The following is a 15906-nucleotide window of genomic DNA, read 5'->3' as shown; positions in this document are numbered from 1 at the left end:
TGGCCTAGGTGCTGCGTTTCCCCGAGGGCCAGGCTCACCAGGTGGGGCGTGTGCCAGGGGCTGGCTGTTGGGAGGTGCCTCGGAACCCCTGAGTTAGCAGCTGGAAATGTGTGTCTGTCGGGCTGCAGGTCCTACATCTCCTTCGACATCCTGAGAAGAGTGCTGAGGGATTACTTCAAATTTGACGTCTTTTATTGCATGAACATCACGGACATCGACGATAAGGTAACGGGGCCTTCAGGTTGAAGGTCAAACACAGCAGGCGCCATGGGGGTGAGTGACCTGGGTATGCGTGAGTGAAGTGAGGCGGGCGTGTGCAGCTCAGGTCGTGACCTTGTAAACGACTGGAGCCCCCTGATGGCTGAGTGCCTCGGTTAGGGTCATGACAGTCCGTGGGCTCCATCCCAGAACCTCCCGCCCCGCTTCCTGGAGGAGACCTGGGCTCCCTGTGGCCGGATGTGCAGGGACCCCGTGGATGACATGCTGCCCGTGGGGCTTCACGGAAGGCACATGGCGGGAGCACGCGGTCTCGTGCGCAGCAGCGTGTGGGTTGTGGGGCCCTCTGTTTCCTCAGCATCAGAAAGACCACATCTGAACAGTTCCGCGCCCGGTGGTGGGGGCCTCGGCACCGCTTGGTGGTGGGAGGCGGAGCGCAGGGCAGGGCCCACGGCTGCCCCCCACAGTCCACCTGCCGCCCCAGGCCGAACGTGGGCTGTGAGCCGGACCCACTGCCTTTCTCTCCTTCCAGATCATCAAGAGGGCGCGGCAGAACTGCTTGTTTGAGCGGTATCGGGAGAGGCGCCCCCCCGCTGCCCAGCTCCTGGAGGACGTTCACACCGCCCTGAAGGTGAGCCGCTCGCTGTCCGCTCCCTCGGCCACGTGCGTGTCACGGGCCCGAGCCGAGTGGCTGTCCTCGTGCTCAGTGTTACAGCCAGTTCCATCGGGTCACCGAGCTCTCAATGGTTGTGTCCCCTGGCCCGTGGGAAAAGGCGCCAGGACAGCCACACAGGGGCAGGGTGTGGAGTAGGTGACCGTGCGTGCCTGCCACTCGAGGTCACCGCCAAACCAAGTCCTTTGGCCCAAGACGCAGAAGCTGTAGCAAGCTTCTTAAATAGGTCGTACTGGATGTGTTCAGAATTATTTGAAACAATTGGTTTTTCTAATGTAGTAGTTTCATTTTGAATAAGCACTATTACAAGTTATTGTGTTAAATAGCAAGGTTAGAAAACATTGTTTTGTTCTCTTTAATGATTGCCGTCTGTGGAATGACTATGATAATTACTGGTGTGCTTATGGCCTGTGATCTCCAGAAGAAGACACAGGAGTAACAGCGCTTCGGCCACTTGGCTGTGGGCACCTTCACGATGCAGGTGGCGGGTGGCCCCTCTCGAAGTCCCTACATGACACCTGGATCGTCCCTAGCGGAATATCCCTGGAAGAAATGCTCTCACACCCCCCTTACATCTGAGAAACGGTGGCACTGGGGCAAAGCGGGGGGATCAAGCCCTGTTCAGAGTCAGGCAGCCGGGACCTCTGGGCTGGGGTGCCAGCCTGCTAGCTGCCGCCCGGCCCCTCGGGTGACCCTCCCAAGGACACAGACGTCACAGCCACTGGTAGCGAGAAAAGCTGGTCTCTTCCCGCTTGTGTCTGGTGAACACAGGGCTGAGAGCAGCGTGTCACGGTGGCCCTCTCCTTGTGTTGTAGTCGTTCTCGGTAAAGTTAGACGAGACCACAGACCCCGACAAAAAGCAGATGCTGGAGCGCGTGCAGCTCGCCGTGCAGCTGGCTGCCGCGCCGCTGGAGGAAGCTATGAGGTCCAACCTGGCGGCTGAGGACATCGCCCGCCGAGCACAGGTGAGTCCGTCCCACGAGCCCTTGGCACTGCTGGGCTCACCGCCCAGGTGTGGGCCTGCGTCTGAGAGCACAGCGCCCTGGGCCCGGCCGCCCTGGCAGCTGTGGCGTGATGGTGGTGGGGCTAGTACACCTGGCGCCCCGCGTCCTCCTGCCCCGCGTCCTGGAGTGAGACCTGGGGTCCCCACCTCCCCTCCACTTCCCTCAGATGAGTGGGAGACGCACTCGGAATGTGTGGGGAGCAGCTTCTCTCTGACTCAGTCCACGATTACCCAGGGTCTCTCCCCGTATTTGTAACATCAGCGCCTGGAGAAAGAGCGAGAGGTTAAAGTGGAAATGAGCTGTGGGGCCTGTGGCGCCCCGCTGAACTAAGGGCCTACCCCGGCCAGCTCTGGTGCCTCTGGAAGGGTCTTCCTATAAGCACAAGTGAGGACATTGGCAGCAAAGGGTGCCCTGGCCCTTCTGTCACAGGGGTCACCAGTCACCCTGCAGGCCTGTCCGCCCTGCTCTCATTGTCCCTTGAGTTCACTCTGCATGTGCTCACAGGCCCGCTGGCTCGGGTGTGCTTGTCTGAGCTTGTTGTAGGGGAGGGTCAGGCGTCCATGGTCCAGGACGAGCGCTTTCTCTCCGGTGCGCTGACGTGGGACCACCCGTGGCAGCTGTCCTGACCCCCGGGAATGCCTCGGGCCCACTCCTCACCCCTTCTCCGGTTTCCTGGGAATTTTTTCCAAGTTGTTTCACTAATATCTTTGTTCTCATTAACTGTGGTAAAAGACACACAAGATTTACTGACCGTCTTAACCATTTTAAGCGTATATTTCAGTGACGTTCGATACACTCACAGTCATGCGGTCATCACCATCATCTCCAGAACTTTCCATTGTCCCAAACTGACACTGTCCCCATGAAACACTCCTCCAGCCCTGGCACCACCATCTACTTCCTGTCTCTGTGAATCTGATTCCTCTAGGAACCTCGTGTGATGGGGTCACACAGGATGTGTCCCTCTGTGTCTGGCTCATTTCAATCAACACAGTGTCCTCCAGGTCCATCCACGTTGTAGCAGGTGTCAGGATGTCCACCTTTTAAGGCTGGGTGACACTCCAGTGTGTGGAGGAACCATGTCTCCTGTATCCGTTCCTCCGTCCACGGACACTCAGGTTGCTTCCACCTCTGACTGTTGTGACCAGTGCCCTGTGAGCACGGTGTGCAAACATCTGTTTCAGGCCCTGCTTTTAATTCGTTTGTGTATATGCTCCCCGTGTGGAACTGCCCAGCTCACCTGGCAATTCAACTTCGAATGATCAGAGGAACCGCCGCGCTGGTGTTTATAGCAGCCTGGGGTCCGGTTTGTCCACTCTCCACACGGGTTCCTTTCGTTTGTTTTTCTTCTTATTTTACTAGTCTCAGGTGTGCAAAACAGCGTAATGATTGGACAGATACACCCCTCACAAAGTGGTCCCCCCATCAAACCTGCTGCCCCTCTGACACCGTCCACGGCTGTTCCCATACCGCTGACTATCTTCCCGTGCGGTACTTCACATCCTGGGAGTTTCTTTCTCCTTTTCTGCCAGCAGCCATCCTGGGCGTGGGGAGGGCCCCTGGTGTGGCTGTGCGTTTCCCTGCCGACCGGTAGTGCCGAGCATCTTGTCATGGTCTGTGAGTTCTTTCCTGTTTGTCTCTGGATGCACCTTTGCAAGTCTCCTCGGGCTGCATACCTGGGGGTGGCATTGCTGGGCTGCAGGCGATGTATCTGGCCAGCTGTTGGGGGTCCCCAGCACCACCCACACGTTCGGTGACTGCAGAAGGATCCGTGGGACTCAGCATAGAGTTGTCGTCTCCTCTGAGGCTTATGCCAGGGACCAGCCCAGGCGGATGGCTCGGGCCGAGGCTGGAGGAATCGACACACGGCTTCAGTGGCTCCCCCCCCTTCCTCCTGGGAGGGGGCACAGCACATGCTCCCCCCACCAGGTGTGGCGTATTCTGCGGAGGGACCAAAGTATAATGACATGTACCCACCGTTGTAATGTCGTACAGAGAACCGTCCCTGCCCCGAACACCCTGTGTGCTCCCCCTGGTCACCCCTCCATCAGCCCAACCCCTGGCAGCCTCTCATCTCTTCCTGTCACCGTGCCCTCTCACTTTTCCAGAATGTCACATCGTGGGGATCATATGCCCTGTGGCCTGCTCACATTGGCTTCTTTCACTTGATACGCGTTTAACTTCCTGCACGTCTTTTCATAGCCCGAGAGCTCATTTCTCCTTAGTGCTGAAGAATATTCCACGGTCTGCGTGTCCCACCGTTTATTCATCCTGCCCCTCCTGGAGAACGCCCTGTTTGCTTCCACGTTTAGGCAGTTGTGAACGAAGCTGCTCTAAACATCTGTGCAGGTTTTCCATGGTCACACGTTTCCAGCTCCTGCAGGTCAATTCCAAGGAGTGTGATCACTGCATCGTAGGGCGAGAGTGTGTTTACTTTTGTAAGAAACCTTCACGCTGTCCTTCAAAGTGGTGGCTGCAGCCTTTGCACCCCCTTTCCCCCAGCCGAGGGTGGGGGTCCCCCAGGTTCCATGTCCCCCCAGCTCTTGTTTTAATGTGCATTTCCCTGATGACGTATGATGTGGAGCCTCTTTTGATTTTGATTTGCTGTCTATGTATCTTGGTGAAGTGGCTGTTAAAATCTTTGGCCTATATTTCAGTCAGATTGTTTTTTTGTTTTGTTTTTTAAAATTTATTGGGGTGACAATTGTTAGTGAAATTACATAGGTTTCAGGTGTACAATTCTGTATCACGTCATCTATATATCACGTCTGGGTGATATATATAATGGGTGGTGTGCTCACCACCCAGAGTCAGTCCTCCTTCCATCACCATATATTGGATCCCCCTGACCCTCACACCCCTCACCCCTTACCCCCTGGTAACCACTAAACTATTGTCTGTGTCTGTGCGTTCTTGTTTCTCATTTGTTTGTTATACACCACATATCAGTGAAATCATATGGTTCTTTGCTTTTTCTGTCTGACTTATTTCACTTAGCTTTATACTCTCAAGATCCATCCATGTTGTCTGATTGTTTTCTTATTGTTGAGTTTCAAGTGTTCTTTGTATATTTTAGATAATAGTCCTTTATCAGATATGTCTTTTGCAAATATTGTCTTCCAGTCTGTGGCTTGTCTTATAATTTCCTTGACAGTGTCTTTCCCAGAGCAGAAATTTAAATTTTAATGAGGTCCTGCTTCTCAGTTCTTGTCTATCGTGGATTGTGCTTTTGGTATTGTATCTAAGAAATCTTTGCCAAACCCAAGGTCATCTAGATTTTCTCCTATGTTACCTTCTAGGAGTTTCATAGTTTTGCATTTTACATTTATGTCTGTGGTCCATTTGGAGTCAGTATTTGTGAAGGGTGTAAGGTCTGTGTCTAGACTCATCATTTTTTTGCATGTGTATGTCCAGTTGGTCCAGCACCATTTGTTGAAGAGACGTCTTTGTTTCTTTGTCAAAGATCAAGTGACTGTATTTGGGTGGGTCTATCTGGGGGCTCTGTTCCGTTCCATTGGTCTACTTGTCTGTTCTTTCGTCGCCACCACCCTGGCTTGATTGCTCCAGCTGTACAATGAGTCCTGAGGTCTGGTAGGTCAGTCCTCGGACTTCGTTCACCTTCACTATTGTGTTGGCTGTTCTGGATCTTCTGCCTCTCCATAGAAACTTCAGAATCAGTTCATCAACATCCATGAAATAACTTGCTGGGATTTTGATTGGGATTGCGTTGAATCCATAGATCAAGTTGGGAAGAACTGACATCTTGACAATATCGAGTCTTCCTATCCGTGAACGTGGGGTATCCTCCATTTATTTATTTCGTTCATCAGAGTTTTTTCATTTTCCTCATATGTATCTTGTACCTGCTTTGTTAGATTTAACCTGAGTATTTCATTTTGAGGGTGCTACAGTAAATGGTACTGTTTGTAATTTTAGTTCCCACTTGTTATTTGTAGGCGTATAGTTTTATGTCTTTTTTCCCCATCAGTATACCTTTTATTTCCTTTCCTTGCCTTCTTGCATTAACAGGCACTTCCAGTATGGCTCTGGCGAGGAGGAGTGGTGAGGGGGGACATCCTTGCACTGGACCTGATGTTAGTGGCAAACCTGGCTTCTCACCAGGAAGTGTGATGTCAGCTGTCAGGTTTTGTAGATGTTCTTTATCAAACTGAGGAGGTTCCCTCTCTTCCTAGTTTACTGAGCATTTTTATCATGAATGGTGAGTGTGCTGCTTTGTGTCAACTGCTGTTTTTGGATGTATTGGCATGTTTCTTTTTTAGTCTGTTGAAGTGATGCGTTGATTGACATCAATTGATTTTATAATGTTGAAACAGCCTTGCATACCTCTGATAAATCCCACATGGCCGTGGTGTACGATTCTTTTTATGCTTTGGTGAATTCAGTTTGCTAATATTTTCTTACGGATTTTTGCATCTGTGTTCATGAGGGATGTTGGTCTGTATTTTTCTTTTCTTGCCATGTCTTTTTCTGGTTTTGGTGCTAGGACAATGCTGTCCTCATACAATGAATTAGAAAGTATTCTCTCTGCTGCTATCCTCTGATAGAGATTGTAGAACATCGATATAATTTCTCCCTTAAATGTTTAGTAGAATTCGCCAGTGAACCCATGTGGACCTGGTGCTTTCTACTTTGGAAAGTTATTAATTATTGAATCTACTTATTTAATAAAAGTTTATTCAGATTGTCTATATCATCTTGTGTGTGTTTTGACAAGTTGTGTCTCTTAGAGAATTGGTCCATTAATCTAGGTTATCAATTTTTGGGACAAAGAGTTGTTTTATAGTATTCCTTTATTATCCTTTTAATTTCCATGGGATCTGTAGTGATGTCCCCTCTTTCATTTCTGATATAATATCAGTATTTGTGTTTTCTCTCTGTCTTTTCTTAACTGGCTAACAGCTTATCAATTTCACTGATCTCTTCAAAGAAGCAGCTTTTGGTTTTGTTGATTTTTCTCTATTGATTTCCTATTTTCTGTTTTAATTTGTATTATTTCTTTTCTTCTGCCTGTTTTGGATTAATTTGTTGTTGTATTTTTTTCTAGTTTCCTAAGGTGGAAGATGATTCATTTTAGGTCTTCTTTTCTGACACAGGCTTCAGTGCTATAAATTCTCTGTAAGCGCTGCTTTTGCTGCATGTCACAAATTTTGATGTGTGTTTTCATTTTCATTTAGTGAAAATATTTTTAAATTTTTCTTGAGGTATCTGACCCATGTGTCATTTAGAAATGTGTTATTTAATCTCCATGTAGTTTGGAATTTTCCAGTTGCCGTTCTGTTGTTGATTTCTAGTTTAATTCCACGTTGTCTGGTGGCAGACCCTGTATGAGTTCTGTGCTTGTGAATTTGTTCAGGTGTGTTTTATGGCCCACCTTGAGGTCCGTCTTGCTGAATATTCCATATGAGCTTGGGAAGAATTTGTATTCTTCCTGTTGTTGGATGAGGTAGCCTACAGATGTCCATGTTAGCGAGTTGATTGGTGGCGCTGTTGAGCTCCACTGTGTCCTGACTGAATCTCTGCCGCTGGGCCGGCCCCTGTGTGCGGGAGGGGGAGGGGCAGTGAAGTCCCAGCTGTGAGAGTGGACTCCTCTAGCTCCTTGGAGCTTCATCTGTTTTTGTCTCAGACAGTTCAGTATTCTGTTGTTCGGTGCACACATAGTGAGGACCGTTATGTCTCCTTGGCGAACTGACCCTTTGTCATTATGTAATGCCCCTCTTCATCCTTGATCACGTTCCTTACTTTGACGTCTGCTCTGTTTGAAAGTAGTCATAGCTATTCTGCTTTCTTTTGATTCTTTCGAGCATGACCCATTTTTCTCCATCCGTTCACTTTTAATCTACACGTGTCTTTCTGTTCAAAAGGGGTTTCTTGTGGACAATATATAGTCGTGTCTTGTATTTTGATCCACTCTGACAATCTTTGTCTTTTAATTGGTACGTTTAGACCACTGACATTCAAAGTGATTATTCATATAGTTGGAGTAGTGTCCGCCATGTTTGTTGCTGTTTTCTATTTGTCCTTATTCTTTATTCCTATTTTTGTCTTCCTTTCTTTTTCTGCTTTTAATGGTTTTATTTGAGTATTTTGTATGTCCCATTTTCTCTCCTTTCTTTTCACTTTTTTTAGTGGTTTCCCTAGAGTTTGCAATATACACTTACAACTAATCCAAGCCCACTTTCAAATAGCACTATACTTCTTCACGGATAGTGTGGGTGCCTTATAATAACAAAATAATCCTAATTTCCTTTTATCCCTTATATCATTGGTGTCATTTATTTCACTTACATATAAGGATATATGGAGATGTGCGTGTATATATATATATACACACACACACGTATATGTATATATGTACATATATACATATACACAATTGACTAGCTTCTTGCTGTTATAATTTTGACAAACTGTTATCTATTAGATCAACTAAGAATAAGGAAGAAAAAGTTTTTAGTTTACCTTATTCCTTCTTTGCTCTTCTTTATGCATATCTGAGTTTCTAACCTATATCATTTTCCTTCTCTCTAAAGAACTTTTTTTAACATTTCTTTCAAGGCAGGTCTACTGGCAATGAATTCACTCAAGTTTTGTTTGTCTGAAAACGTCTATATCTCCCTGTCTTTTAAAGGATAAGTTTTCAGGGTGCAGAATTGTAGGTAGCTGGGTTTTTTCTCTCAACACTTTAAATATTTCACTCCCCCTCTTCTTACTCGTGTGGTTCTGAGGAGAAGTTGGATATCGTTCTTACCTTTTTCCTCTACAGGTGAGGTGTTTCTTTCCTCTGGTTTCTTTCAGGATTTTTTTCTTCATCTGTGATTTTCTGTATTTTGAAAATGATATGCCAAGGTGTACTGTTTTGGGTGTTTATCGTGCTTGGTGTTCTCTGGGCTTCCTGGATCTGTGCTTTTGAGTCTGACTTTAATTTGGGGAGATTCTCAGTCATTATTTTCTCAGCTATTTCTCCCGTTCTGTTCCCTCTCTCTCCTGCAAGTGTTCCCACTGTGCACGTGTCACACCTTCTGTGGCTGCCCCACAGCCCTTGGACATTCTCTTCTGTTTGTTTCCATCTTTGAGAACAAAGACTTTTTGATTTTCCATTTTGGAGGTTCTTACTGCGATACGCTCAAGCTCAGAGATTCCTTCTCAGCCGCACCTAGCCAGGCCCGTCACAGGAGGTCCTCATTTCCACTACTGTGTTTTCGATCTCCAGCACTTCTCTTTGGCCCTTTCTTGGGACTTCCATCTCTCCTCTCTCAGTGCCCACCTCTTCCTGCATGCTGTCTACTTCACCCATCAGAGCCCTGGCACATGAATCATGGTTGTTGCAGACTCCACGTCGCCTAATTCTAGCATCCTTGGTGTGCGTGGTTCTGTCTCCAGGTTGTTTCCTGCCTTTTAGTATACGACTTATAGTTTGTTCTTGCCAACCAGACATGGTGTGCCGAGCGAAAGGACCTGCTGTAAGTCGGTCCTTTGTCACGTGGTGGTGAGGCGGGGGCAGGGCTGTGTTCTGTATCCTACGATTAGGTCTCTGTCTCGTAGTGAGTCTGTGACCCTGGATGTGAACGTCGTAGTGCTTCTCAGCTTTTTCTCCCCCCTTAGGTGGGTCAGGATGTCCAGAGGGGTGGGGTAAGGCCTATCCGTTCCGCAGGTCAGCTGGGCTCTGCCAAACGCAGCAGGTCGGGCTCTGGTTGCCTAGCTCCTCCTGAGGGCGGGCCCTGTTAAGACCAAGTGCTCTGGGGTAGTTGAGATGTCGCCAGAAGCACCAACAGAGTTTTCTGTGATATTTACTGTGAGAAGCTGGTCGATTTCCTGGAGATAAATCTCACACAGTCTCCCTTCTCTATCACTTTTTTACTTACACAGTTTGAAGCTATTTGATTAGGAAAGTCAAGCTTAAAACGGTTACATTGTTGCAGTGAATTGAATCTTACCCTGCGGCCCACTCTATCTCCAGTAAACACCTGTGAATCCCCATAAGCAGGACAGTTGACACTGGCCAGACTCTGTGCCCCTCCCCCGGCCCCAGGTCTCCTTTCCCAGGGAAGCCGAACTCCTGAACCACACCTTTGTCCTCCTCTCTCTACTTTTTTGTGGCCTTGGTGGTTTGGGAGCACCTCTTGTCACCTTATGTGTCTGGAACCCTGATTTGGAATCCAGTCTTACAATCTCTGCCTTCAGCTGCGAGCTGGGTCCATTTACCTGCTAGACTTGCTTCTGTCACCTTACTTTGTTTCTCTTCGTCTTGGTTCTATTTCATGCTTAGTTTTTCTCCTCCCGTCCTCCATTGTTGTCGTTAGTTCATTTTCTCTCCTTTAACAGTTTGGTCATTTCTGTTTCTGTTCTTGTACTTACGTTTGGATCGGTACTGGGTGTGATAACTTAGTGCGTCCCCTTTACTGCGCCGTACAAGGATTTTAGGACACTTGAACTTGATCAAAGCGTGATTTTCATGACAGTCTTTTAAGTCTGTCATTTTAAAAGCCCAGCCAGTTGGATGCTATTTTCCCCTTGTTTAGACTCCCTGCTTGGCTCTCAGTCTCTTCTCTCTGGGAGCGTTTTCGTCTCCCGAGGGATGGGCGCCCCTGACCTGGCACTTTGAGCTCAGATGCGCCCACGTCACTTGCTGAAGCCCCGGTTGCTGGTTCCCAGAGAGTCTCATCACCAGGTCTGTGGCTGGCCTGAGAACTCCGTTTCCTACAAACTCCTGGGCTACTCATGTTGTGGGTCATCAGGACACAGTTCGGTGTCACTGCACTTTTGAACAGGCCAAGTTCTGATGTCACCCGGACTCTCCTGGATCGGAGAATTATTGGAGTGCCTGCTGGGGGAGGGGCACGTCCAGACTGCTGCAGCCCTGCCAACCTCCAGGGAGAGGCCTGGTGACCTGCATGTCTGCCCAGCACCTGTTAGTGATTCTTGGCACTGGGCAGGCTTTGGCAGTTAGTGCGAAACTCAGCCTTGGTATATCTAGAAATGTACTTATTTCATCCTGTTTTTTTGAAGGTGGTGTTGCTGGTCATACGGTTAAGGTTCACAGCCATTTTCTCTGAGTGCTTTGGGGTCTGTCCCACTGATGTGGCTTCCACTGTTGTTGGGAAAAGTCTGCTCCCCTTCCAGTTGCCTTTCTTTTGTAGGTAAATATGTCTTTTCTGTCTGGCTCCTTATAAAAATGTTATCTCTTAGTTTGCTGCTCTGTCACTAAGACATTGCAAGGGATTTATTTTTATTTGTTCTGGTGGGTATTTTTCATGCTTCTGTGTCCATGGATTGTTGCATCAGTTCTGGAAATTCTCAGACACATCGTCAGGTAGCGCCTCTGTCCCTTCTCTTCTCCGTTGGAATTCCCATTAGATGTAAGTCACGGTTTTTCCTTCCATCCTTGTATTTCTTACCTGTCTTTAATGTTTCCCTTCCTGCCTCTGCTTCTTCAGGGTGACTTCTTCAGTCCTGTGTTCCCATTCACTGATTCTCTCTTCAGCCATCTGACCTATCCTATCGAGTGTTTTATTTTTTTCCATTGGTTGATATGTTTCATTTCCAGAAGTACCATCTACAGTGGTACTTTAACATAATCGGTTTTTTAACATAATCTGTTCTGGAAGACCGTTCAAGTTCTGAAACATTTGAAAACCGAGGTGCAGTTTCCCCATAGAAAGTAATGTAAAATGGATTAATCTGTTCCAGACCTTTAAAATCAACCCCTAAAACTGCAAATTTAGCATGAATTTTACTATCTATAGAGCCATAAAATTTACGGCGTTCATAAACCGAAATGTTCATCAATGGAGGCGTTCGAAAACCGAGGTGCCACTGTATTTCTTTTCTGACCTGCGAGGCCACTTTGATAGCATCTTACTGCTTACTTGTCCCAGGACTCCTTCCTTTCTTCTTCAGGCATTTAGCACCTGTTACTTCGTATCTGGGGCCCTTGCCAGTGTCTGTCTGTCGCTTATCTCTGCAGACCCCCACTCAGCTCCCGGGTGCCTTTCTCCTCGGGGTTTCGTGACCTAGAGTAGGATGTCATTCCTGGTCACGAGCTGTGGCCAGAAATGCAGACGCCTTCGTGGACAGGACGTCTGCCTCCCCGAGGGCCAGGGCTCCACGCCCTTGCGTGCTTTGTGCCCCTCCCTGTGGGGCGGGTCCAGTGCTCGCCTCCCAGCAGCAGGCCTGACAACCGCTGCCCCCCAGGAGCCCTGCCTCCTCTGCTTGCCTACCCCTGGGCACCGAGCCTGGTGGGGGCAGGGTGATGAGTGTCCTTGCACATTTTCCTTGGTACTTGCAAGCCCAGACTGCCCTGGCTGCCCCTTTCCTGTCCGTGTTATGTGTACGTATGCCCACGCCATGCGGCCTCACCTTCTCTTCCATGTTCAGTTGTCCTGCCCTTTCTCTCTCCACCCTTGTTCTTTGCCTCCCACCCACACTAGCGGACCGCACACTGCCTGCCAATCCCCACACCCCGTCATTGCTCCGGTTAACCTGCTGAAAACACTAGATTCCTCCAACGCACGACAACAGGGTCTCCGCCTGCAGGGCTCAGGTCACAGCCCTGAGACCATGGCACAGGAGGACATTTCTCCCATCTGGTGTGAGTGCCGTGGTGATAGGACATGTCTCCTACCGGTGCCGCCCTGTTGGGCGTGACGTGGGTTGGCATCTTCGGTCAATGGCATCTGACCCTTGGGGCGACGTGGGCTTGGAGACCTCCCCCCGGGACTGGGGCTCTGCCCATCTCCTAACCACCTGCCGTCTCCTGTCGTGAACTTTGAAGTGCTCAGGTGTCCAGGCTGTGGGTGAGCGCCCCGCATGCACTCCTGCCCTGACCCCTGACCTCAGCGGTGGGGGCTCCTGAGCACGTCCCACCTCCAAGCCTCCCACTTCCGGAGCCATTCGTGTGAGCGCTGGGGGCTCCTGGGAGACGCAGCTCGCGGGTCAGGGCTGTGCACAGAGTGTCTTTGCATTGGCTCAGCTCAGCCCACTCGAGGTGATCCCATGAGACCTGTGCACGGGGGTGGATGTGCTGTCTCTTTCTCTTTAGGTGTTGTTGGAAGAAGCAAAGGATTTGCTTTCCGACTGGCTGGACTGCACGCTGGGCAGCGAGGTGACGGACAATTCCATTTTCTCCAAGCTGCCCAAGTTCTGGGAAGGGGAATTCCACAAAGACATGGAAGCCCTGAACGTAAGTGGCGCTGCCGCCCCGCCCTTGCTCTCGGGGCCGAGGTCCCCTCAGCTCAGGCCTCGAGTCGTCCGGATCATTCTTGTCGCTGACGTGACGGCTGAGGGCAGAGGGCTTCTTGGCTCCAGTCTGGTGCCAGCGTGGTCCTGGCACGGGCTGGCCTAGGCCGGTGTCTGCAGATGAGAGGGACAGGCCTTTCTCTTGTCTCCCACAGGTTCTACCTCCAGACGTCTTAACCCGGGTTAGTGAGTATGTGCCAGAGATCGTGAACTTCGTCCAGAAGATTGTGGACAATGGCTACGGGTGAGCCTGAGGCCCCTCAGGCCTGCATGACATTCAGGGACAGTGTCCTAGGAGACCCGCCGTCCGTCCCTGAGTCAGGGTCTGGGAGCAGGCGAGTTGTGGCAATGCTGGCGGGGTGTCAGTGCCCGGGGCTGCCATCACAGGGCACCAGGTCCTGGAGGCTGAGCAAGCAGGTGTGTGGCCGCCAGCTCCAGAGGCCAGAAGCCCGAGGTGTTGGCAGGGCTGCTTCCTGGGGGCCGCGAGGGCAGGGCTGTCCCAGGCTCCTCTCACTGCCTCCTCGCACGTGCGTTGCTCTGTGCATGCGTGCCCCTTGCGTCTCTCTTTGAGTCCCAATCTCCTCTTCTTATGAGGACACCAGTCATAGTGGATTGGGCCCACCCAATCCGCGATGTTTTACCTTTGTCACCTCTTGAAAGACTCGGGCGCAGTTACATTCCGAGGTCCTGGGGGTCAGGACTGCACCGTGTGAATTCTGGGGAACACAGTTGAGCCCATAACCTCACCATTTCAGCAGCCCCCTTTCACACTCACCCTCCCAGCAGGCCTTTCCTGCAGTCACTTAGTCTTCAACTAAGTGTAAGAGACCCTCTGGGTTCCCTGTTATTCGAACAGGTATTCAGCTCTACAGACACCACCTCTTTGTTCAAGGCAGGAAGGAAAAGCCAGAAGGTGGTGTTGGCGGCACCCCAGCCGGCCCCCAGTCCCCCTGCAGGTCCCCAGGCTCCCTGCAGGCCCCCAGACCCCCTACAGGCTTCCAAGCTCCCAGCAGCATTGCTCGTATAGCTCAGGGTCCAGCCAGGACCTGGGCCACCTGCCCAAGGGGTTGACCAGCCCCTCTGCCCAGGCCATGGCCTGCCCTGGGACCATGGCAGGGAGGAGAGGTGTGGAGAGCACCTGGCCCGCGGTCCTGGGAAGCTCACCATTAAGGCCACCAATTCAGGCCCCGAAGCTCGTGCTGGTGAGCGCGGGCCCTTCTGGGTCCTTGGGCTTCAGCACTGGGTGCGCCCGTCCTCATGTGGCCGCCCCGGGCAGGTGTTCTGTACCTGCTGACCAGCACACGCCGCTCCTGCCCCTGGTCAGCCTGGCTGCCCTGCCCCGGGTTTACCATTCGAGCACTTTCTGACTGCGTGAAGCACTTTTCAAGTCTCCGAAGTTAGCGCTTTCCCAAATAGCCGACAATGGAAGCGCAGATGGGGGCCGGGTGTCCGCCTGCAGCGTGGCACCTGCCAGCTGCTGCTTTGCTCCGGGAGGCATGCTCCCCACTTCCCAGGGAAGGTGAGGCCGGCAGGGCCTGCGTGCACCGAGTGCAGTGAAGAGTGAGGAGCTCCTAGGTGGGCCGGGGAGACACGGGTCGTCAGGAGTGATCGCACCACCTCTCCTCACTTAACACAGTCACTGCAGGGCGACGTGAGATTGTGTGCCAAAGTGAGTGGCACGGGCCAGGCCAAGGTGACAGAAGACAGATCACTCTGGTCTCTGGGAGGCAGAGAGCTTGGACTGGGCCGCGCACGTGGGGAGAACAGACAGAGTGGCGAGGATTGTGTCATGTCACCCAGGATTGTGTTGTCACCGAGGCAGGGGCAGGGTGGGAGCTGCGTGGTCACAGGACTGGAGGCAGGGGACACGCTGCCCAGGGAGTGAGGACTTGGCCCCTGCCCTGTAAAGTGTCCTTGTCTGTCCCCGCTCAGCTTGCACAGCGCCGTGGTTTCGAATAGTCGCATCACAGCTGTGAAACGGGCGGATGGGGAGCAGACAGCCGAGCCGACCGCGGCCTGCTAACCTTTTGCATCTGCAGGTTGGCGTCCTGTGATGGCTCCGGGCTGCCTTGGGCTCTGCCACACTGCCCGGTCTCTGTTTTGTTTTCCAGCTATGCTTCAAACGGGTCCGTCTACTTTGACACGGCAAAGTTCGCTTCTAGTGAGAGACACTCGTACGGGAAGCTGGTGCCTGAGGCTGTCGGGGACCAGAAGGCCCTGCAGGAGGGGGAAGGTGAGTGGGGGCGGGGTTTGCAGGCTGGAATTCCTGCCCGTTCTCAGGAATTGTTTTTGCTTTCCCGTTCCCGAATCTCGAGAAAAGTTGCTCAGGAAATTGGGAAAATCAGCCCCTTGAACCCAGTAATACCCACAATGGGAAATAAACGTACTACTCACAATGTATCTCTTAGACATGTTTTCTATTTTGCTAGGGTTTCCCAGGGGAATTCCCGCCAGTTCTTGGAATTTTTTTCATTTTTCCATTCCTGAATCCCAAGAAAAGTTGGTCGGGAAATTGGGAAAATCGGCTCCTTGAACCCAGGTAGTTGGTAGTATCGGCCGTCACTTTGTGGAAACGATTCATCGTGGAGAGCAGAAAACAGTTTATATCAGGATTCGGGAAGGGAAAGTGAAAGAAATTCCTGAGAACAGGTGGGAATTCCCGCTTGGAAACCTTAGTGGGGTGAAGGTGGCAGCGAGGGGGGCGGAGACCCCAGAGTGGAGGGAGCCAAGAAATTCCAGGGAACCGCAAAATTTTCA

The 15906-nt window shown here is 50.9% G+C and overlaps 1 protein-coding gene across 2 annotated transcripts in view; it reads left to right on the top strand.

The window, feature by feature from the left end:
- Positions 1 to 15906, top strand: part of CARS1 (cysteinyl-tRNA synthetase 1) — a 45844-nt gene that overhangs the window by 11648 nt on the left and 18290 nt on the right. For both annotated transcript variants that reach the window (XM_033120887.1, XM_033120886.1), the window contains 6 exons: positions 129 to 225; positions 749 to 847; positions 1705 to 1854; positions 12953 to 13093; positions 13305 to 13393; positions 15261 to 15382. In XM_033120887.1, coding sequence (XP_032976778.1) covers positions 129 to 225; positions 749 to 847; positions 1705 to 1854; positions 12953 to 13093; positions 13305 to 13393; positions 15261 to 15382 — 698 coding nt within the window. The remainder of the gene's footprint in view (positions 1 to 128; positions 226 to 748; positions 848 to 1704; positions 1855 to 12952; positions 13094 to 13304; positions 13394 to 15260; positions 15383 to 15906) is intronic.

This window comes from Rhinolophus ferrumequinum, chromosome 11, assembly GCF_004115265.2.
Source record: "Rhinolophus ferrumequinum isolate MPI-CBG mRhiFer1 chromosome 11, mRhiFer1_v1.p, whole genome shotgun sequence".
NCBI classification, from domain to species: Eukaryota; Metazoa; Chordata; class Mammalia; order Chiroptera; family Rhinolophidae; genus Rhinolophus; species Rhinolophus ferrumequinum.
Note: the sequence above shows the minus strand (reverse complement) of the source record. Positions and strands in the feature narration are given on the sequence as shown.